At 47.4% G+C, this 23,881-nt stretch overlaps 1 protein-coding gene, 1 long non-coding RNA gene and 1 other non-coding gene across 3 annotated transcripts in view; 1 reads left to right on the top strand and 2 right to left on the bottom strand.

Annotated features, from left to right (window-relative positions):
• LOC142557261 (uncharacterized) overlaps positions 1-21,473 on the top strand; it is a 57,937-nt gene extending 36,464 nt beyond the window's left edge. The window contains exons 15-24 of the mRNA XM_075668972.1: positions 972-1,038; positions 4,605-4,719; positions 5,369-5,469; positions 6,061-6,176; positions 7,475-7,529; positions 9,497-9,778; positions 14,071-14,316; positions 16,327-16,587; positions 19,041-19,118; positions 20,633-21,473. Coding sequence (XP_075525087.1) covers positions 972-1,038; positions 4,605-4,719; positions 5,369-5,469; positions 6,061-6,176; positions 7,475-7,529; positions 9,497-9,778; positions 14,071-14,316; positions 16,327-16,587; positions 19,041-19,118; positions 20,633-20,781 — 1,470 coding nt within the window. The 3' untranslated portion in view covers positions 20,782-21,473. The remainder of the gene's footprint in view (positions 1-971; positions 1,039-4,604; positions 4,720-5,368; positions 5,470-6,060; positions 6,177-7,474; positions 7,530-9,496; positions 9,779-14,070; positions 14,317-16,326; positions 16,588-19,040; positions 19,119-20,632) is intronic.
• LOC142557268 (uncharacterized) lies at positions 1,032-20,681 on the bottom strand. The gene is made up of 3 exons (XR_012822749.1): positions 20,602-20,681; positions 20,418-20,541; positions 1,032-1,494 (listed from the first exon to the last, which is right to left on the bottom strand). It is a non-coding gene; the product is annotated as an uncharacterized LOC142557268 (long non-coding RNA).
• On the bottom strand, positions 17,801-17,872 carry TRNAT-CGU (transfer RNA threonine (anticodon CGU)). The gene has a single exon. It is a non-coding gene; the product is annotated as a tRNA-Thr (tRNA).
• Positions 21,474-23,881: the final 2,408 nt, after the last annotated feature.

Consider the following 23,881-nt stretch of genomic DNA (forward strand, 5'->3'; position numbering starts at 1 on the left):
TGCGAAGCTGCTTTCACCTGCGCCTCTCGCGTTGACTGATGTCCAAAACATGGCGGCTATGACGTTACTTGGTCACTTCTGGTGCGTGTAGGACAGCAAACCTTAACCTTCGAGATTGGTTTTCATTAATCGCTGGGGGTGCATGCGACGTGAACGCAAAGAGGATCACAGAGGAAAGCGAATGCGCATTTTTTTTTTTATTATTACAAGGCAAGCAACCATGCCAAGTTTCAAGTTGAGCTACCCAGACCATAAGATACGATCTCGCTGCACATTTTGAGTAGAAATGAAGCAGTAGTAAGCGTAACATCCTTTTTTTTAAAGCTTTTTAGAAGAGAGCACAGGTAGTTGAGCCAGAACATTGTAAAAACAACGCTAACTAAAAGCCACTAGGCGTGGCGCTGTGTTTTTCACCTTGCTGTGAGCCCGCAGGTAACGCTCTTTTCCAGAATAAACTGGAAAACTGATAGACTTGTAAACGACTGTGCTATGTATGCTGTGGAGCGCTCTACTCTCTTGCGCCCCCTGATGTTGTATTCCTCGCATGGCTCTCATTCCTCCTGTAATCAAGCTCATATTTTCACATAGCGAAAGAGCAGGTCAATAAGAAGGCAAGACGTTTTCTGTACTAGAAGTCTACAGCACAACCCACAGACCGTCTGAACTTAATTTTATAGAAAGGAAGGCGTAAAATTAGCACAGTTACTGACGTCACTGCTATACGCTCCCGAATGGTGGACGCGCAGTTGTGACCAAGATTGAAACCCTAGTGTCAGAACTTTGACGTGTTGGCCAACATTGCGTGGAGTTCTTGTGCGGAATTCAACTGTCGCGTTTCGTCCCCCCTCTTCTAACAAAAGTGAACTCTGCAGGCTTTTCACTTTCCTACCAGGAGTCTCTAGTCACAATGAAAAAATTAAGGGCAAGAGAGTGCCGGAATCTGAAAATCCTCTGTTTTTGATCCTGCACAGATTGGATTCCTCGAAGACAACAGCATTCACGTCGTCGCCCAACTGCTGCCGGCGCCCGATGCAATCGGTGAGAAAAAGCACGTGATTACCTCGATCCTGCATGTCACGTAGAAAGTGGGAACATTTGCAATCTCCAAGTCTACCTCCCTCTTCGGAAATAGACTTTTGTCTCTATGCCCCTGAAATCCAATGTTGACATTTGAGTTTCTCATAGTTATAAAAAAATTACTCATTTGAGCAAGGGCTCATAGTTGACCGTTACACGTGAACATCAGAGTCCTTCCGACATGCGCGCGATAGGAGACAGCGACACCATATCTATGTAAAATTACTGATAACTATGCGAGTTCACTGTGATAAACACCATACTACGCGCATGGGCAACTCATGATGTCAGTAAATTTCCTTCAAATCAGTAAAGCAGTAGCCAGCTTACGGCATTCCGGGGTTTTGAAACGTATTTATGTAGGGAGGCCGGGCCCGCAGTAATTAAGCTTCCTCTTAAATGCTCGTTTATCTCCATCTGTAAGACGAAAAAGACGCAATACTAAACGTGAGTTACTAGGAGGCATACGGTGTGTCTTCTGTGTCTTGCTCGTTTATCGCGTACGAGATACGGCCCAAAGGATGCAAACTTTTTTTTTGTTAAGTCTAAAAACAACAGGGAGTGCTGAGAACTTCTATTGGAGAAGTATATATTTGTCCTACATCACACTCGATTTTCGGGCAACCTTCGTACACCCTGGAGTAGTAGTACACACACTAAATAGAGCTTGCGCCCATTCGGGCGAATTTTCGTCCCGCAACAACAGTCATCTGTCTTACTTGCGTTTCCTTGCTTGAAAACGTTGCGCTCGCCACTTTCCTGTCAAGAATGCCAAGTCACGTTAATAATGTGCATGCCGCTCATTACCTGGAAGTACTGGACTCACAGCTCTACAAAAAGGAAGGCACGCAAGATAAATGACGATTAGTGTTGTGAGGACAAGGATACGCCTTAACGGGTGTAGAAAGTACACGTTCACTGCGCTGGTGCTCAGAGCAAATGTACACCCCAGGGAGTGCAACCTCGACATGGAGTTAATCTCCAGCTGGCAACTTCTTTTTGTCGTTCTTTCCTTTGACGTCGCACGCATTGCCACACGACGTGTTAGAGTGCTTAAGTAAACGCGTAGCAGACCTGCCTCGCTCGGAAATTGGACAAGCGGATCGTGGAATCGATTAAATTTACCCCGACACCCCGTACAGGGATATCGCATAACCGGTGCGGCAGGCAGCAAAACAGGCTCGAAAAGTAAACAAATTTGTGAGGCAGACGTGCTAAAAATGGTTTCGCGACTCGTTGCAAAAATAAACACCGGTCTGGTGCATGACCAGCAATATCGGCAGGACAACTGCTCAAGTCTGTCGCGGCTCGTACAAAGAACGATATTTTTAAAAAAACGAAGAAAAACAACTTTGGCAGTTTCGCCCAGGTTGGTTTGGCCTAAAAGGGCGAAGCTTTGAGAGCGACAGCAACGTTAGCTGTGCGGTCGAACTCCTCGGACGTTGTTCGAACTGTCCACGGGTGCGTATGCTGGCGCGACGCAGAACGAAAGGCAGCTCCTGCTGTGTCAAAGAAACAGCGCTATGGCGGCTACCAGGCGTCTCAGAACGCAGGCGTTATGAGGAGCGTCGCCAGGGGGCATTGCGGACGTCGCACCCATATGGAGCGCGGGATGGGACCGATGGGAAGGCGTCGGCGTTAGTCGGCGTCCTGCGAGATATTACATGGGTGTCTCACGTGGCGCACTTTGGATCGCGATCACGCCCAATCGGGATCGACATTTTCGACCTCCTTCGGCCCCTTTGCGTTAGCTGAGGCAAAGAGCCAATCGCGGTCGAGAAATTCGATCCGGCTCGGGCTCCACCGCGATAGAAAGTCGCCATGCGACAACGGTGTTGGATAACGTTAGCTTGACCTTTACTGCGCGTTCCGCTCTGAGCACCGCATACACAACAGCTCGGCAGGAACGCTACAGTCTGCATGCACACAACGCTTACGCCAGCAGCAGAGGGCAGAATGTTGCTCCGACTCCGCCACCGAGCGATTTAGCGTCGCGTCGAGGCTGCGCCGACTTCGCGTCGTCGTTTTGGCAGCCGAATGCCGTGCGCTGGCTAACAGCGCATGCGCCATCGGTCGCAGCAGCATAATGACTGCGGCGGCGTTATCGCGCGACGAGCGTCCGCGTAAGTGCTATCGCAATAACATCTCTAATTTCGTGCACGTGGGCGAGAATTCGCTGATGGCCGATCCTGCAAGACGTGCGAGGCGCGTGTGATGTACGGTGCTGCTCGACGGGCGGCACTGAAAAGTAACTTGTTGCGAAGACAGTAGATAAAAACGCGCCGACGAAAAGATCGCTATATGGGAGGACGTGTTCTAACTTGTGTGATGCGCAGTCAAACCTCGTTATGACGAAACGGGGTGTAATGAAATAATGGATATAACGAACTGAAATTCCCCTTGAAATTCCCATAAAGATTCGTGATGCAGTGCATATGATAGCAGATATAACGAAGTATTTCTAGCTCCCCCTTCAACTTCGTTATAACGAATTTTTACTCCAGCACTGATGTAATGGGCGAATGTATTGGATTAACCGTGCATCACGTTTTTGTACTGATTCTGGAATGGTTTGTCCGTAACCCGGGACTTCTAAGCACGCAATATCGTGCGGCCTGTGTCACGGTCAACAAGCACAGCATACGGTGGGCATCCGCTGTGGACGCGAGCGATGGGTCAGTTTGATTTGAGTTCTTTATTGATTTCAGAGGAGAAAAAAAAAACGTTGTACATCACAAAAGCGGTTGGGCCAATAGTCTAAGCTTGTGGAAGTCCATATAATTACATATATTGGCAGCTCACTCTAACAGGCATCATAAATATTGAAAGTTAATAGAAATAAGCACGAAAGAAAAATGCGAGCCTGTTCAGAATTCGAACTTCGGGAACAAGATTCATTTCGCCGCAACTACGAAGTTCCTAACCACGATTCAGTGGCGAAGTAGTGCATATCGTTGCACCATAAAGAACTGCAACCGGTTGACCGCGCAAGCTACCATTGGCGGAGAGATCGGAATTTAGGTTTCTTTGCATTTATAGTGCTAGAGATCGGCACGATAAAGCAAGCCTATCGACAATGCAGGGGCGGGGTCTTCAGGTGCTGGAGCATGCATCTAGGTTAGGGCAGGTGCCAAGGGCTGCCTAATCACACCTTCCGGCGATGTCTGTGCATATCGATATTACGGGGAAGGGAGCGGAAACACGGATAACTTACGGGGCACGTGCGTCTCGGCGGGAAAGAGGCTCTCGGACTACAAGGATGCAGTGAGGGTTCAAACAAGACCAGACTTTGACCAGGTGTCGCGCGAATAAAGAGAGCGAGTTACGTGGCCGGCCAGATAACTATATTAGTTGCATTTTTTTTTTACCGTGTTCCTGCAGCCACTGGACTTTTGAGTAATCCCCGCAGAAGAGCCTTCCGCAGCACGTCCTCTTGTTTGAGGACGCGGGAAACGCGATGGTGGCCCTCTAATGACGCTCGACTTACGCTTTTCTTTCTTTTTTTTTCTGTCCCCGTCACCATGCAGCCAGTTTCATAAGGAGCGAGAAGATGTTCGTGCCGGGCGAAAAGATGAAGCACGTCAGCGAGGTGCCATCGCAGGAGGAGTGCGCCGAAAAGTGCTTCAACGACGCTGGTTGCATGTGAGTACGATCGCATACTTAAATATTAAAACAGCTATCTTATTCACCATCCCCTCTTTCACAGACACAAAAAATACATCGTTAGATCTATCGTATTTCATATGCCATACAGGAACTATCAGACCGCTGTCCAGCGTTGCTTACTTTATAGAGTGCTGCCATAAATGTGTGAGGGTGGGTAGGGGGGGGAGGCGAGAAGGAGAGTAGGAAGGTGTTATGGTTTTAGAATCATCCTATCCTGCCAAATTATGACAGTACCAATGGTGCATCTTGACAGAGTTTCTTTTCTGAATGCGCTGCTGTTTCAGTGCTTCGAAGAAACCATCTGTCACATTTTGTGCTGTGGCCAGTTTAGCTGGAGTAAGGAGTCATCAACCTGGGTTGGGGGTGGGGGGGGGGGGGGGTAGTACTATATAACTGTCCACCTAGTGGGCATGTCATTTCGTCTGCTACTGAAGTGCCAATTTGCTGGGCTGGGGTACGCGTTAGATACGTGTTAGATAGGATTGATTGATTGATTGATTGATTGATTGATTGATTGATTGATTGATTGATTGATTGATTGATTGATTGATTGATACTGTAAGGCAAACGCAACCTGAGACACTTCTTTCGGAACACCCCCCCCCCCCCCCGTTTTTCTTCGCAGGACGTTCATCTACTGCGACCACGGCTGCTTCTTCTCGCCCAGTAACCGCCCCATCGACTGGGGGAGACCCATGGCCATGAGCGGATGCCGCCGCTACACCAGTAAGTGCATGTCACGAGAGAAAAAAAATGCCAACACAAATGCGCGCGTGTGTCTTCAATAGAACTCTAGGCCGGGTCACACAGCCACGATGTACATGCGCTCATTTTGTTCGCACAAATATTCGGGCCACAGTTCCCACATCGGGACTACATATCAAAACCGCGAAAAGAGGTCATTCATTCATTCATTCATTCATTCATTCATTCATTCATTCATTTCGATCAACTCGTTGTTTGCAACATTATCCTACAACATTATCCTACAACAGACGAGTTCTGCCATGCAGTGGTTCTCAAGTCGCAGTTTCGATCGTGTCACATTCTTTCTCGTTTTCTTCATGAGATTAGAGAGAGTTTTAGACTAGGGGACGTCAAGCGTTTGGGAACGCAAAGTCCATTGCGGGCCCTGCGCGCTCTGTTGTGCTCGCTTGGGGTTCTCTTGTGCGCCCGGCGGTTAGCGTCCACCCAAAAAGTGGGTGCCCGCTTGCGTGCCAGGCCTAACCTAAAGCTCTCTATTGACGCAGACGTAGTGTGTCAATCACCGTGCTCGGTGGTCCAGACACGACGTCGTCGCTCGATTTCATTTTGCAGAGGCAGATGCCGACATTAAGGCGACGTTCAGAAACAACTCCGAGGTTGTCAAGATGCTCAAGGACGAGGTCGACAACGCGCGGTTCGTGCTCAAGGTTGCCAGCGATGAACTCTCGGCAAGTTGACTTTACAGAACGATGAGTCATTTTTTGGCAGAGGAATGGGGGAGGGGGTTATATTTTCAAGGGATTAACTCTTTTTGGTTTATCTTTTGTTACTAAAACCCACGTAGAATAAGGGGAACTAATCGGCTTTTTTTTGGTAACAACCATAAATAGTCAAGAGATAACGAAACTAAGGACAGTATAGGGAAAGTTAACTGTAGTTTAACTGTATAACTAAAGATTCAGTCTAACATAAACTTCATATTCGTAATAAAGCAAAGCGATATCGAAGCGGAAGAGAAAAAAAACTTTACCCTCTCCGACGCATGAGAAAAACACCAAGCGTCTCCTAGTCGTGCTGTACACGGATAATCGTTATTTGCCATAGAAAATTATGCTCAGAGATTGCGCTGTTTCCTGCCCCTTTGTATGAAGCCCCTTGTGTGTCATGTGTCTAATCTCTCAACATGTCAATAAAGGCGGGAAAAAGGCGCAAAGGCGGGCCACTCAAATCTCGGAGGCAAGATCTGTGTTTCGTCTAGTGCATGCTAGAAGGCGCCACAATGCCACACCACATAGGGTGCCTCGAGTCCAGCACCAAGGCGTGGTATTGAGGCATCCTAGGGCCGTAGTAAACTTGGGGGTGTTTCAGTCAGGTGTGTAGTACCACCGCCGTGCTAGCGCAAGTTTGTCAAAGTCCACCGACAACTGCTAAGAAAGGGCACGTAAGTCAGCAGCACTGTGCACAAAGGAGGCCCAAACTTGCGATATGTTCAGTTTTTGTTTTGCTTCGATTTTCTCGCGAGAGCGGCTCACGCCTACTATATTGGAAATCGGAGAAGAATCGGGTGATTTAAGAAAGATTGTCCGAGCCTGAAAAGAATCACCATTGAGAAATTTGGAATGGCTAAGGGAATGAATTCAGAGAACTTTTGAGAATTTAACGAGGAAATCGTTCTGATTCAATTGCATACCCCACAACAACTGCTCCAACATCCCTATGACAATGTCCCAGAGAAGAGGCTCCCAAAGACGGAACACCGGGAATCGTTATGTCCAATCCAGCGCCACGAAATTTTCCTTCTAAACTGTGTTTTCTTAATGCGGAAAAACGGCGGCATGACAGGAAGTCTCTGTTTTAGACGAAGAGTCTCTTCTTTCTTTTCTACGCGGTTCCGTTGTTGTCGCTTAATATTAGGGTTCGTTCTGCAAGTGTGACTTTGCGGTAGTTACCCGCCGCTCACAAAAGTGAGTCAGCGATGTATAGACGTTTCGGCTAATTTGTACTCGCCTTTGCGATTTTGTTACAGAGTGCGGCAACATACACTGCCGTTAGGCTTAACACGGACGCCAGCCCATTCAATGGTGAGTAAAGGTGCCTCTGCATCTGACGTTCGCGCGCTTACAGGCCTGCGTTGCGTGAAGTCTGTCTTAGAAGTATACGACCAGAAAACGTGAAAAAGTAAAATTAGTATTGTGTATTTTTAACGAAGCTTTAAACTCTTATTAGTTTTCAATAGTGTGCTCCGAAGGCTACAGGAAATATCGCACAATGTATTAATTTCGTGCTCCTGGAAGCGTCGTGTTTAGGTTGTTATTTTCACTTACTGGCGCATTAATTAATTGGGCATGGAGCGTTAAAATTAGAACACCGCTAAAATTAAATTTAAAATCATGGGGTTTTATGTGCCAAAACCACGATACGAGATCAAACACGCTGTACAGGGGGGGGGGGGGGAGGGGGGGGTCTGCGGGTTCATTTTCACCACAGCTTCTTTAACGTGCACGCGAATCCAAGTTACACGAGTGGTTTCTTTTTCTTTTCTTTTCTTTTTTTGCACTTCGCCTCCATCGAAATGCAGCCGACGCGGCAGGGATCGAACCGGCGATCTCGATCTCAGCATTGCAGTTCAACGCCACAACCACTGAGCTACCGCGGTGGGTTATAACATCCGCCAGAAATTTCGAAAAAAAAAAAAGAACAACTGACGAAAAGCGCAGATTTTCTTGCAATCCGCATTTATTTCGTGTTTTCTTTTTTTTTCTTTTTCTTAAAAAATGTGATACCAGGTATGCCTCCTATGCTGATTTTACTGCTCTTGTTAAGAAAATAGCAAAATACGCTGCGCATCATTTACGCGTCAAAATTACAAGGTAGCGACACATAGTACGTCATGACGAGTTAACTTCGTAACCGATATAGTTTAGAGGTTAACCTTTCCCTAAAGTTTCCCTTACCGGCCGACGGATCGCACGGCACGTAGGGCGTTTGAACGAGCGCGCAATGTTTGTTCGAACAAGATAAGCAGTGTCGATAAGCAAGATACGCCTAGAGTATCGATGAAAAAAGAAATGAGAAACAGAAGCAGGGAAGAGCTTGATATTGATTGATTGATAAATGCTACGTTTTCGCAAATGACACGCTGCTCACGTTTTCAAATTCAGTGCTATTTCATTTTGCTCACGCTTCGCACATTGTACTCAATGTATTGTTCGTCATGTATAGATAGTTTTCGTGTGACGTCACGGACGCCACCTCTCACTACGCTAGTACCCAAAGATGGCGGCCACGATGACGTCAGTGCAGTGTATTATCACGCGCACATTGTCTTGCTTATTGACGGTGACTGTTTTTCACCGGTTTATCACTGTTATCGCCGTGTCGTTCGACATAATATGGGCCCATCATGCTGTCACACTGTCACGTTTCTTGATTACACTCCTTCTCGACGTGCGGGTACCTAAAAATGGCGGCCGCGATGACGTCTGTGCAAACTATCTACATAACCACTCCTGCTTAAGGCCTCTAATCGGAGGCTGGCAGTAATCTTGAAATAAATAAATAAATAAATAAATACGACCGCGGATCCGTTTCAGGCACAGGTAGCGGTACAAGTTAGAGAAGTTTCAAGGAAGGAAAAAAAAACAAGATTAGGGAAACGTATACAAAAGAATGCTAGAATGAAAAACACGTATAGCATGCCCGGTTAAATCAAGCAGGCTATGTGACTATTAACAGTCACCGCCCCTCTTCAAAGGTGATGCCAGCAAATCATCATCATCATTCGCGGAGCATCCTCTTTTCTTGTTTTTGTCGTCTGCTTGATCGACGCGAAACATAGCTTCCGCCGCCCAGAGAACGCAGTAGAACGAGATGAGGCACGGCAAGTTACACCCCCCGCGCCAGATCCATTCAGTTTCAGTTACCGTTTATTGATGCGATTGAAATGTTTTACAGAAAAAGTAACTCTAGGAGGTGCCACAGTCAAAGACTGGGGAGGGACCTCCAAAACCACCTTTTCTAACAACGTCAATCCACCAATCGCGCGCAGCGAACCACGCGGGCGGCCTGTACGACGTGGCGTTCCCCGAAAAGGTCCTGTCCATGGACGCGGACACGACGATGAAGGCCATCATGCTGGACGGCAGCTCGGAGATCACGTCGGTGCAGCAGTGCTACCGCAACTGCATCACCGAGAGCGGCATGGAGTGCGCCTCGTTCTCGTACTGCGCGGCCACCAAGGACTGCCGGCTGTCGTCCATCTACATCCGGGACGACGACGCGGCCGCCAAGAAGAGCCTGGCCACCGACACGCGATGCGACGTCTACGCACGTGAGTGGATGTATTTAGCAGCGGTAAAGTTGTTGGGCCAGTTGGTGAGACACTGCGAATAAAACCGCTACAGACATGGGACGGAGGAAGACGACGACAACACAGGGCGGCACTTGCAACTGTTGCAAGTACCGCCCTGTGTTGTTGCAAGTGCCACCCTGTGTAGCACTTGCAACAGTTGCAAGTACGGCCCTGTGTTGTTGCAAGTACCGCCCTGTGTTGCCGTGTCGCTCCGTCCCGTGTCTATGAGAGTGGCTTGTTGGGCTAGTTGGTACATGGTTATACTAAGAGAATGCCAGCAAACTTGAGAGTAGAAAAAATTAAGAGGCAGACAAAGACAAAGAGACAGGAAGGTGGCTAGACTAACAACTTAACTTCATTCACGAAAACAGACATGGGACGTCGTCGACGGAGTGGGGGACGTCGTTTTCATGAATGATGTTCAGTTGTTAGTCCAGCCACCTTCCTGTCTCTTTGTCTATGTCTGCCTCTTGATTTTTTCCCCTGTCATGTTTGCTGGCATTCTCTTAGTATATAGTCCCGTGTCTGTAGCGGTTTTATTCACAAAGCGAGTGGGTATATACTGGGACACGACTGTTACCGTATATATTCGAATCCGGCGGGTACGCCCAGACTTCGCGGGCCGACTCCGGAAATTCGGAAGGTCAGACAAAAAAATAAAGGCAAACACCGAATGTGCACGTGTATCAGTGCACCTTCAGTAGTTTTACGTCAAGACGTTGTAAAATTTAAAAAAAGAATAAAAGAAAGGTTTCACAGAGTAAGATAACTCGCGACATGTCTTTAGAGCCGGGGCCCTGAACCACTTCTTTATCGGAGTGGATAAAAGCATTTGAAGAGAAAACAGGCCATTTCAGAAATACTTTGCCGCAAGAAGTGTAATCCAAAGCGTTCAGCAGAAGCGGAGTTATTGGCAATCAATCACGGCCTCCGCTGCGCTCTCGTTCCTTCTACAGTGCCTTGCACTGCGAAGGCTACGGCGCAGCGGGGCATGCCCACAACGCTCCGCCTTCTAAATGTCACCGTAGCGCACAGTTCAAATTTCATTTTGGGTGTTAACGTAGACGCCACGACTTCTGCCTTTGGTGCCTACGACGCGCTAAACGTAAGCCAAACGCGGTTGACCTTAACGAGCCGCAGTGCGATTAGCCAGTGGACTCCTGGCGGCAACCCGCGGCGGCCGCGGTATCTACGCCATGTAGCCGACCGCAGCTTGCAATGTCAGCTAACGGCCAATTGCAACCGTCTAAGTTAATGACGAAATAAAGCGTCCAGAAGAGAGTGAGGAAAGCATCTTCTGTTGAAAAGAGAGCGTTTGAGAGGAAGGTGACATTGCGATCCGCTTGCGAGCTCCTCGCACTGCGTAGGACTGCAAAAGTTGGCTGAAATGTTCGCAACAGCGTATGCTACCCGCGGACTGTGTTGTTTCACCAAGGCCGAGGGGTGGTTCAGGGCCCCTTTAAGTGTATTTCTCAGCAACCACCACTACACAGAATTTGATGAGCTTTGTTAGATTTAAAAGAAAAAGTTTGAATGTAGTGAATCAGAGAAGCGGGTTTTTTTTACTAAGGCCGTCAAACATTCTTCAATAAAAATGGTTTAAAATTGCGAAATGTAGGAAAACGAAACTATGGAGTTTACAACTCTCTAATTAAGCAATGAAAAACGATATCACTATACTACAAACTGAATTTAATAACACATCTAAAGCGAACAAAATTGATATATTATACACCACTGTGAAACGTATTACTAATTTGTGAATAGGATTTTCGCAAACCTCTTGGACACTATCAAATCGACGTAAGCATTTCTGAGTTTTACATGTTTTAATGAGTTTTTACATCAATAGGCGGCATTGGAGTCGGGCCCGAGCTAAAGATTCGCGTGTCGTGTGTGGTTTCGTGCTTATTACTTTGCCATCACGTTTTTTTCAGCTGCATCATTGTACACTTGATATTTTACTATCTGTTAACTGTATATATGCGTGACGAGGGTATACCTGAATGATCAAACAGTCGTTAATGCGCAGGGTGCACGTTAGTTTTGTGTTCTCGTGTCAGTGCACCCATGTGAGCCAGATTAACCGCGTAACCGTACACCATACAGTCAGAATAAAGAAAGCTTTCTTCGAATGTAAGCCGAACGAAAAGGAAAAGAAAGATCCCCGCCCAAGCACTGCGTACAGATGGTCAACCAGCAAAGCTGAAACGTGCGGCCCCGGTGTTTATCACTGAATTAATCCCGACGGTTCACTAAACAACGGCTTGGTAGGCTGCCAGATCCTCGGTACGCAGTTGCTGCTTGCGCTCGGCTGCACGAGCCTGTTCTTATGTCCGGGCTGCAGCATCGGCACGGTGTAGACGAGCTCGTTCTCGGTTCTGCTCGCGGCGTTGCTGATCGAAAGCAGCCTGCTCCTCAGGAGCATGTATGACGCGTGTCCTACCCATTTCGTAGCCGGAGATAAACTGCTGCGCGCGCGCGCTCGGCTGCAACGGAGGGCAACCACGTCACTACTGGCGCAGCTAATCCGACACCACCTAGATAGCACAATGCATTTCCACTCCGATACATGAGATCATGTTACCTGGCTCGACTGCCACAGAATCTAATGAGAATGCTGTCGAGTAGGCAACAGTGATTTTTACGTCACCGCTTTCATCACGCCAACCTTGTCAATGGAAATTTCGGGCCTGGTATCGTGACGTCATGAATCGCAGTAAACATGCTTTGTACTAGCTATCTCGTTGGTGTTGGCTAATCGCGCGGCTTTTTTTTTTTTCGCGCATGCGCATAGGGTTGCGCAGGAGGTGTTTTCGGCGTGCAAGCGACCGACAGACGGACGGACGGGTGAATTGGCTAAGCATATATAGCTTCGCTGTAAAGGAAAGGCATACACGACTGCTACAAGAACATGCAACATCGCCGAGATGTAGCGCTGTCGAAATGCCCGCATTATATCGGATGGGCCGGAATTTCATCCATAGCTGCCGCGAGCCAGTTCACTACGCGACTATACGCGAAGTAGACACGTCGAAGGCACGTCGAACTAGACAAGCATCTGAACTTGTTCCGAGACGCCCCGAATGTTTACAACCTTCCTCAGCTTCGCCTGTATGATCTTCGACATTAGATTCCCGCTTCTGCTCCTACTTTGAAGGTTCGCAATGCGGGTGTATGAAGCTCGGCGAGCAGCGCTGCGGATGACGTCATCGGTACAGCTGGCGCGTTGCCAACTCGCACAGGTAGCGCGGCGAGGAGCGGATGGCTTCACCGCCCAACATAACTCGGTGCTCGGAAAGGCCCCGAATCAGTTCTGTATCGGCGCTGAAAAAAAAAACAATTGGCGGACGCTTAAGCCTCGCCTATAAGAGTGGAACGCGATAGCATTACATGATCTCCGAGTGCTTCTCACGCTTCCCAGCAACTGCAGCTTATGTAACCGTAACGTTCACCGGGAAACGCTGGCGGCGAACGCTATGCACGAAGGCGACCTTTGTGGTTCTTGTTTTGATGGTGTGCAAGGAACTGAGGGGGCCACGCAGCTTAACGGAAAGCTAGAAAGACAGTAATTAGATAAACAATGACAGCAGAAATGAGAGAAAGTACTCTCACGCGAAATACGGGTTAACTTCGTTAGAATGAACTAGTAACTTCGTGGAACGAAGGTTATTGTTCAGTGCGGCGACGTACAAGGGCATATAAGTCATATCCGCTAAACACCATCTGCACACGTCGCCTGCTCAGTTCTATTTAAAGACAACTATTAAGAAGTTAGGCAATTAGCAATGCCTAACTTGCAATGCTTTGCCAACATTGCTTCAGTGATATATTTGCTACTCATTTATAACCACTTTAGACAAAGTGAAATTTCGTTAGAGTTGGCCTTTAAAGGCCCTTTAATAAAGAAGCATGCTAATAAGAAAATTAGACAATTACCACACTGCAGCTCTACCACGACTGCATCAGTAGTGTATACATATATATTACTCATTTATAATAAATTTAGCCGAAGTCAAATATCGTTTCAGTTGGCCTTTAAAGGTCTTTCAATAAAGAATCCTGCTAATAAAAAATATTACCAGCCCTGCAGATTTACCCCGATTGCTTCGGTAATCGTGGTGCCTATGTAAATATGTATATACATATATATACATATATGCACTACTTGTTTGTAATCAATTTACCCAGTGAAATTTTCTTGCAGTTGGCCTTTAATTGCCCTCAGTAGTAAAAGCTCACCCCCCCCCCCCCACGTCCGTGCAAAACAGGCTCCTACATCAACATGTACGAGAAGTTCCCGGGCACGGTGAGCCGGGTGGGCGGAGCCCTGTCCAAGGACAACGTGCCCGACGAGAACCAGTGCGCGCAGCTGTGCAAGCACGACAAGCTCGTCCGGTGCCGCGGGTTCGAGTACTGCCCGGGCACCAAGCACTGCGTGCTGCACGAGAAGCACTTCCTCGACATCCGGCCCGAGGACGTCGTCAACGACACCGAGGCCTGCTCGCACTACGCCCGTGAGTCACGTTCGCGTCATGCCTTATCGACGAGGGTAAACCAGCAGTGCTTGTCGGTCGAATCGCGTGGCTAGAACGTCCAAAAACAAAAACGAAACAACGCAGTAGCTATGGGAGACGCCATACAGTAAAGGTCTGCGGATTAATTTCGACGTCGTGGGGTTTCTTCAACGTGCACCTAAGTCTAAGTACACGAGCGTTGTGCCTTCTCGACCAGCGTAAACCAGCAGTTCTTGTCGGTCGATCCTCGTGCCTCGAACGTCCAAAAACAAAAACGAAACAACGCAGTAGCTATGGGAGACGCCGTACAGTGGAGGTCTGCGGTTTAATTTCGGCGTCGTGGGGTTTCTTCAACGTGCACCTAAGTCTAAGTAAACGATCGTTTCTTTAGGTTTTTTTTTTTTTGGCGTTTCGCCTCCATCATTGAAATGCGGCAGTGGCAGCTGGGAATCGAACCCGCTACATGGTATTCTAAAGATGGATGCCACAGCCATTCAGCCATCACGGCGGTTAAACATGCTTGTTCGAGGATCTGACTGGTAAATGATCAGTTCAAATACTTATTGCCAATAATCTGGCAGAAAAAGAAACATTGATTTTTTTTACCAGGTAAATTAACTTCAAGACCCCTCCCCCCTTTCGAATTTCGAGCCGAAAACCACATAGCCGGTTCGTAAGGGTGACGTCACGATTTGGAAATATTTTCTTCTCGCAGTTGCAACATTCTGGTACCAAAAAAGGATGTCAAAATCTGCTACGTGGAGTTTTTTTTTTTCGGTCACTAATTCTTAACCGTAACAAATATTAACTAGACTCGAGCACGTCATCACTATGACGTCAATCTGTGACGTCACGGCAAGCTGGTGTGAAAGAATTTAAGCTAAGTTCAGCCAAAAGACTGAACCTTGCAAGTCTGAGAAGTCTTATTGCGCCAAACCCGCACAAGTGCGAGTAAATTTACGCGTTGAACTATGAGACGTCACACTGACGTATACCGGCACTGAGGTTTGGGCGCAAAATTGAAAACAAGAAAAAAAGCTTGCAAGTTTCTCCCTCCTCTTATTTCTATACTAATCAACCAATTTCACCTCGAAATTAACTAAAACAGTGATTTCAGAAGATCGCAAGGTTTTCATTCTAAGGCTATTTAGTGGTTCACTTTCAATTAACGATTATCTAATCGGACGTCTCTCTCTGGTCACGCCTATGCCCGTCATGGTGGCGTATTATAGTTTTGACGTTGCGCTGCTAAGCGCAAGGGCGCGGGGTCGAATCCCGTCACCGGCGGTCGCATTTCGATGGGGCCGAAATTGAAGAAACGCCCTGTACCGTGCATTCGGTGCAAGTTAAAGAACCTCAGGAGGCCAAAAATAATGCGGCTTTTCCTCCACTACAGCGTGCTTGATCGTAGTTTTGGCATGTAAAAGCCCCCCCCCCCTCCCAGATATCTTTAATGCGAAAGCCTCATAATGCGAAAGCCTCATATATGCCTCATTACATGAAAGTCCGTCGGCGTAGTCGGCGTGACCGAAGGCTGGTACCAAAAATGGCCGACGGCGCAGCAAAGAGTAAAAACACGCCAAGAAATGCGCGGATTGACGTCAAACTTCTCGGGGAGGTTCCTGTAAACAAAGTAAATTAATCGATTCGAAAAGAAAATTCGGTAAATTTCGGCCCGGGTGTAAATCGCAGCCGGGCCTCCGGGGGTTGGGAGACGAGCACGCCACCCCAACGCCACGGCGGCTCCACAGTTCTGGCTGACCAAAAGCGTGCCCAGTGCCTGCGTCACTGCACACGTCACGTCGCAGCCATATCTGGCTGACTAAAGGCGTGGCCCGGTTCGTGCGTCATCGGGCACGTGACGGCGCAGCCAATGATGAGGAAGGGGAGGCGCCACGTCACAGGCGTACAACACGAGCGCGTTCACGGCGTTCCGAGGTCCACAAAGGGCGTAACGCTTTTCGCATTGCCACGCATTAATTTCTTTTCTCTCTCTCCCTGGCCGCGCAGAAAAGTTCTCGGCCGACTACTGGGAGGGCGCCAAAGGGGAGCTGCTGGCCCCGGACTCGGTCACCGTGACCATCATCAGCTTCGAGGACTGCGCCAAGCAGTGCACCTTGGACCCGAGCGGGCGCTGCAGGTCGTTCAACTTCTGTCCCGCCAATGACGGGCCCGACCGCAAGTGCGTGCTCAACGCGCACTCCATCGACGAAATGGAGGCCAACAAGGACGTCAAGTTCCAGCCGAGCAAGGACTGCTTTTTCTACTTCCGTGAGTGTCACTTCCTTTTCTTGCGACACCAGGGATGTCGTTCCAGTCTGTTTGTTTTTTACAGCAAAGGTGTGTAAGCGGTGTTCCCCCAACGGTTTTCATGCGGCGTGATATCAGAAAGAGAGAGAGAGAGAGCGCTTTATTTCGACCCGTCAGAGAGTATGGTAGGTGATCGGGGTGAGACGCAGCTCCTCCTTTCACCGTCTCCCTCCGCCCTAGACGTCGGCCGGAATCAGTTGGCTTCCGGCGGCGGCCTGGGCTTGACCCATGGCTTGTTTTTGGGCTTGTTCTTCCTGGCAATGGAGGGAGGATTCCCATGACTCTTTGTTCCCATGTAGACCGTTCAGCGCTGGGCAAGCCCAGAGCCCCAGCGCAGGCACACTACTACCTGTCCAAAAAGCGAGACTTAAACACATACCGAGACATTCTAGAACACTATAGAATGGGCAGGAGAACCCTCCCTCCACCCCCCCTAGATCTCTCACGAAAAAGGAAGAAGTAACCTGGCGGAAACTGCAGACGGGTGATATCAGATGGTATCAGTTTGTGTCAGTTGTAGGCATCATATGTCAGCAACGCCGCCTGCGTCGGACCACTGAGGCGGCCGTATGAGCGCGCAGGGCCAGAGGCCGGCGTCGGTAGAGGCGACACGGCATGCAGGGACATGCTTCGGGTGTAACGGAGAGCGTAGAAGTATAATGCTCGGATATAGCGAAGCAATTCAAAATGCTCGGATATAGCGAATGAATTGCACCATAGGTGCAGTGAAGCGTTTGCGAACCCTCGGGTGGATTTCGGGCAGCGGCAAAACAGTCCACTATAGCACTTCTGAATAAGTGCGCGAGAACCATCACGAGCAGCTTCGCAGTCTTTGACGTACGAGTTTCGTGGGTTGGCGTACATCTGCGAAGTCCTTTAAGGCGTTAGCATTAAAAGTGTAGAAATGTGTATGAATTAAGCGTGGGAAGCCGCTCACGTGGTAGAGGTAGGTCAGGTGATTATATATATATATATATATATATATATATATATATATATATATATATATATATATATATATATACATATACATATATATACACACACATATATATAATATGCCCCCCAACAAACAAAGACACCAAAAAAAAACATAGGGTGAATTACTTGTACTTACTAATTGAATTAAAGAAGTGGTAAATTAATGGAAATGAAAGTCGACGAAAAAACACCTTGCCGCAGGCGGGGAACGATCCCACGTCTTCGCATTACGCGTGCGATGCTCTACCAATTGAGCCACCGCGGCGCTGTTTTCCCATACACTTTCTTGGGTATCTATGCTTTACTACTACAACTAACCCTGGGCTAACGCTCCCTGTGTTAGTTGGTTATTAATGACGGTGGTCTTCTCCCGACCACTGTCACTTTCACTTCGCGGCAAGACATGGTGTCTATTGAGCTCCCGAACAATACGTTGAAATGTGGCGAACGCGGTTTAGATCATGGATTCAGGACCTCATAGAGGTGCAACGTAATGCCTAATGCACTTCTGTCGCATTTACCGCAGCACTACCACTGAATTTTTCTTGCGCGCGGCGCTATTGAGCATTTGTTAACCCACCGTTTCTAAAAGCACCCTCGGTCAGTCTATAGAATTGAGATGACTAGTGATCCTTCTGCAGACTCCTGCTTCCAATTTTTGAGCCACTTGGCGTCGGGTTTTGCAAGCAGATAGTGGCGTTAGTCCAAATGACTACTTAAAACTCATTATTTCCAGAATCTGAGCCGTAGATAACAAGCAGTGACGCCCAGGTAAAAACTAAGTGATGCGTTTGAACAGCTGTCCGTGCATGTGCGGAGATCATTGATACTGCAACCTGTGTAAAGACGCGGGTCTTCTTATCAGAGGAGCAGGCTCCGTCGCAGGGGGACGTACTATGCCTTCGGACAAGAGACAGAACGCGTTTTCAGGACGAATTCCTAGCTCGCGCCTGGCCTACAGTCAATTTTTCTATAGATTGGGTGTTTCTACAAACTGTAAATCAGGTTTCACCACATTGTTATGCTTTCTGTGGCGAAGCCCGCCTTAAGTGATTCCGCCCCCTCTGTGACATGACGTTACGTTGAAGCACATTGCGAACATTCGCTGGGGCCTAAATGAGACCGTAACCACGGTAACTGCAAGCGCCGTCGTAGGTACAGCAACAGACGAAGTAACTGCCGAATTTAATCAGCGAGCATGGCCGGCGCTAAATCGTTTGAGCAACTGGCCTTCGGGTGTCCGCCTGCAATGCGAGACACAGAGAGCGTTATAGCGATTTAGCTATCGCCGTAGCTCTAGCTATTTCTGTGGTTGTGCGCTCCGGCTACGCGCACTTTAAATTTAATTCGAAACAAAAACTTTTTTTTCTGATGCGCGGATCCTAATAGCGCTTAGTGACGACGAGCAAAATGTAATTTCGCACCCGTTGCAGAGCAAGACCACATCAACGATTTCGTCCACTTCAACAAGAAGCAGGCGCTTTCTGCACAAGTCACCGGATACACCTCAGGTGGGTCCAGCTGTCTTCGGCGATGCGAGTCGAGCAGACGGCAGTCAGCTACGAATACGACGAAAATAGTATAATTCGTGAAATGTACGTGGCAACATAGAGTACTTAGAGTAGGGAGCAATATGAGCAGTAACACCGATCTTTTTTTTTTCCGAGAAACAATTGCTTGTGGTGCTTGAATTCAAATTCGACATTTTAACATGCAACAGGTAGCTCCCCTTTAAAGTAGCACAGAGCACTTCCGTACTGGGTCTGTCTATTTAGACACTGCAACACCTTTGCAAGCAATTTCTTTCTTCTCCTTTCATATTGCCCCAGGGGTTACGTGGCAAACCCTAATGAAACACGCGAGCTGCAGTTATCAGCGCTGCACATTTATTTGAATCCGAAGCCGAGCTTCAACGACTACCTTAACGAAAAGAAACCCACGTGCAGGATAACCACGCATGATCTCTGGTTTCGGTTGCTTGCCTCCCGAAAGCACATTCACTTTATTCTGCGACAGTTTATGAGCTGTTACACTCGAGTTGCAATTTGACTGGGGTTCAAGGAAAAAAAGCGGCAGCAATGTGCAACGCTTTTGAACACCGGAATGTTATTTTCTAAGGTACAGCCTGTGCAACCTTCCAGTCTATAATAATAATAATGAAGATAACCAACTGGCATATTTTCCATAATTCGAAATGAGGGTCGACTTCTTGTTGAAAGGCATACTGCTACAGCTGATGTACTCGTTTACCAAACCAGCCACGCGTTGCCTTAATACAAGTATTTCAGTTTTTTACAGCAGTCCTCCTTTAGATGCAGCATAGTATTTATAGCTACTGCAGAGACATGCAAACAAATAGCACGAGAATCAGTCGGCTTACTCATATCATATGCGCTTTCCTATCCATGAACAGACCCTACAGGATTAAGCCAATATGCATGCAATAATAAAACGAAAGAAGAACTGTGCCTCCTTACGTGCAGTAAGATAACACTACTCATTACCTAAACTGACTTCACACAGCCTCAGTTCGGACTTTCACTTCACTTGCCCAGGATATACTCGGAACGCCATCCGAGGTGGCGTTCAGAGTGTAACCTTGGCAAATGACCAGAGATGTGGTCTGTACCTCGCTTTGTGCCCGGAGGCTCGAAGCATTTGGAACACATGAAACGATATAAAACAACACGCAATGCAAACGAACACATTTCTTTAGTAGTGATTGCGATGATATGAAAGTGAAGAACTAAGGAGAAAAAACAAATATATCATCTGCCTACGTTCAAATGCGTATACATGAAATAACTTACCAGAACGCCTGTTACCAATAATTGCATGAAAGTGCGACGCCGTACAACCACTCTGCAGCCAGCTTTAAGCGTGCAATTAATAGTCCAACGTGTGCGTTTTGAAGCCACACAAATGCAAGTGAACCTGCAAACGAAACACACACTGAAGTATAGTTTCGAAATTTACATTTGAACTTATGCTTACAAATTGGCACGTTGTTTTCTCGTCCTTCCAGGAGGACTCGGTGGCTTGCTCTTCGGCATGCTCATCCTCGGTCTCGTGCTCGGCGCAGCAGGCTACACCGCGTTCAACTACTTCCGGTCACGCCGAGGCGGGGCGGACAACACCACCGTTCGCTTCATGCGTCACGAAGACGCCAGTTAGGACTACGTCGGACATCCTTCGTCGCGTCTTCGTCACATGCTGGATGTGAATGACATTTAGTGAGCAAAATGAGTTTTGTCGGGGTCATTTAGCACCTTCACAAACACCTCTTCCGCATGACGTCACCAAACATTACCCGAAAGGTTTTTGCAGAAGCAGCTTTTCAACATCATCATCACCAACCTACTTTTAGTTTGATAAACATAATGGTGATGAAGTTGAAGGCAGTTTCTAAAATATAGCTTTCTTACTTTCATGACACCAAATGTCATACAAATAAGATTGTGACTGAAAACTACATAGCAGTCAAGATGATTAGGACAGTGAACAGGGGTTTCAGATTTGAAACCGATGAATCCATTTGTAAAGAGCACATAAGTGTTAAAGACCACATGAAAGTACAATGTACGTATCCCACCCATTGGCGCTTTTATAGTCAAGAGACAAAGACAACGAACAATTCCAGCAGGTCACATAGAAACAAGAAATACTGACGAAACAAAGTGCTGAAAAGTGAAACAAGAGCTCTTTTTTTTCTCTCAAACCGCACATGCGCCTTCTTCGTGCAACAAAAGCAATGATCCCCTTTCTTTCCTCTTCCGATTTTATTTATTGAAATGTCACGCTGCGGGAGCACTGTTCATTTGCCAAACATGTGAAGAAATAATAAATCTTATATGTCATCTGTACAATTACGGACACGACTTTGTGGTATGTGCACGTCAGTACTTTGCCACACTTGTCGAACGCGTTGTGATGGCCAGCTTCCTTCATAAGACATCCAAGCACCAACTCCAGCAGACGACAGTACGAAGAGACAACGTGGCGCAACGCAGCACGCGCGCGACAGCTCCCATGGCAGACGTCGCAACGCTGGCACGGTGAGTGATATGCCAGCAGTGGCGTTACAGGCATCCCACCTCGATGGTCGCCCTCTGTCAGTGCCCAATGAGAGGATTGACATTTACAGTCCTTTCTGCTAAGACCAATCTATGCAGATCGTGCGGTATGCAGGCTGCTGCTCAGTATGGAACGACCTGTTCGTGCACTACGCTCATGCCGGCAGCAGAAGCTTGGGGCATTGCCCTGGTTCTGGCAGAGCAGACTGAGCAGAGCTTGACGATGTGTCCGCCTGACATTGTCGCTTTTGCAGCCAAACACATTGCGAGTCTCCGAAAACCTCACCCACTGCGCGTGGGCCACGAATGCGCTTCAATTCCGTGACAGCTAGGGGGCGGCCCCAACAGCGGTAGCGCGCCTGGAGTGTCCATACAATTGGTGTTGCAATAAAACAAAGAGATTTCACTGGTACAGTGGTGGCAACATCTGTGGAGAACAGCTAAAACAAAAGAAAGGGCATGGGGTGTGGGGCAACAGCATTTTATTGCTGATAACACGTCCATACCAGACAAATATGATAACTTTTCCTTCGCGAAACTGTCGCTAGATGGCAGAGGCCAATTTTAACACCGCCTAACAAGTGTTGCATTTATAGATTTGTCAGGTGCTGTTTTGCAAGAATTTTAGTTTTATACGAGATTTGTGGTTGTTACTGACCGGCTTCGTAGACAATAACTATTGAATGGGTGCCCATCGGCCACGATGCCACTAACAATTTTTCAATTTTCCTACAACTAAGCTTCCTGGTTACAATGCCACCCCGGTGGTACCATCCATGACGAGCAGTGAAAAGATTGTGTTCATCGTAGCCGCAACAGATGGCACCACCTTTCTGTTGCAGTAGAATTGACATGTTTTGTGTGGAGTTGCTGCAGATGACACCCATTGTGAATGAATTGGGTATGTAATGCCCACAAATGTGGTATTAAGCCAAAATTCTTGTGAAATGACACCTCTATGGTAAATTTGAGGAGAGGTAAGCCAACAAGGTATCTATACCTGGCACACCCATCCAAGCAACACTCATTGGGCCTTTTCATCAGGGGAGAAGCAGCTCATCCCTGGAATGCTGCGTGGAAGTACAAAGGCGCACGCTGCAGCTAGTGCGATGCTTTTGAGAGAGGGCTCACGTGCTCAGTCAGCCTTATACCGACAACCCGGAAATTCTAGTTGGAGAGGTGTGGTCTACACATTGCACCAAAAAAGCTAGATTTGGGAGGCTAGTAACGAGACGGCCCTATGAGATGATTCAGCAGGGTGGTGTTTCGGCCGTATTGGTACTGCATTTTGATTATATATCAGTGCAATAACAAAAAAAAAAAGAACGGAAAAAAGCAAACGCTGTTACACGAGTTGACACACCAGTGCCTCATGCTCTATGACATGGATTCTTCCGTTGCTGCTGTCGTCCTTGCTGTTTGTAATGCGGATCACGGACTTCCATATTTTAACTCACATTGGATCACACTGCACAAGATTGTACCCCGCATTTTTCTCATGAAGAAGCTAGCTCCATCACCAAGATGTAGTGTTATAACAAACCGAGGCAGTGCTTTATGCATTTGTTTGTTCCGACCAAGGTTCATGGTGCTTGAAAAGTGCACTAAATATTCAATCGCTTCCAAACGACAGCACTATCATGTTCCTCACAGAGTCACGTTAGAAAATAAGAGTTCGTTACCATGTAAACTATTATCCCCTGCGCCCAGAGATGTGAATATTTTATCTAAATGTGAACATACGACAAACTCAAATCACAGATTCAGTTGTTGGACACAGCAAAACGCAGCTCACCAGCAACTAATTGCGACACAAATGAAATTAGGCAGTTTGAACAGGCAGCAAAGAGAAAAATAATTTGTGCCACATTTGTAAATAACCCTTTCACAATATAAAAAAAGCCATTCTTATGGAGAAGAGGCTTAATAAGGCAGAAAAGACGAAAAAATTAAAGACAGCTGACGACACTGCCTAGAAATTTTGATGGCATCTGCTTGGGCCTAGTTAATTTGTTATAGGTAAAGGTGGTCTACATTGTACACTAAAGGAGCCAAAGGCTAAAACTAGGAAGCTTCAAGAACCTTTACAGGGCCACAAGTCCCAAATATGAAATAATGCCTTGAAATCCACAATGTCACACTGATGTACCTGGCATAGCCAAAAGGGGGGGGGTCGATCCCCTCCCCTTTTTCACGGAACA

Source organism: Dermacentor variabilis, chromosome 9 (assembly GCF_050947875.1).
Source record: "Dermacentor variabilis isolate Ectoservices chromosome 9, ASM5094787v1, whole genome shotgun sequence".
NCBI classification, from domain to species: Eukaryota; Metazoa; Arthropoda; class Arachnida; order Ixodida; family Ixodidae; genus Dermacentor; species Dermacentor variabilis.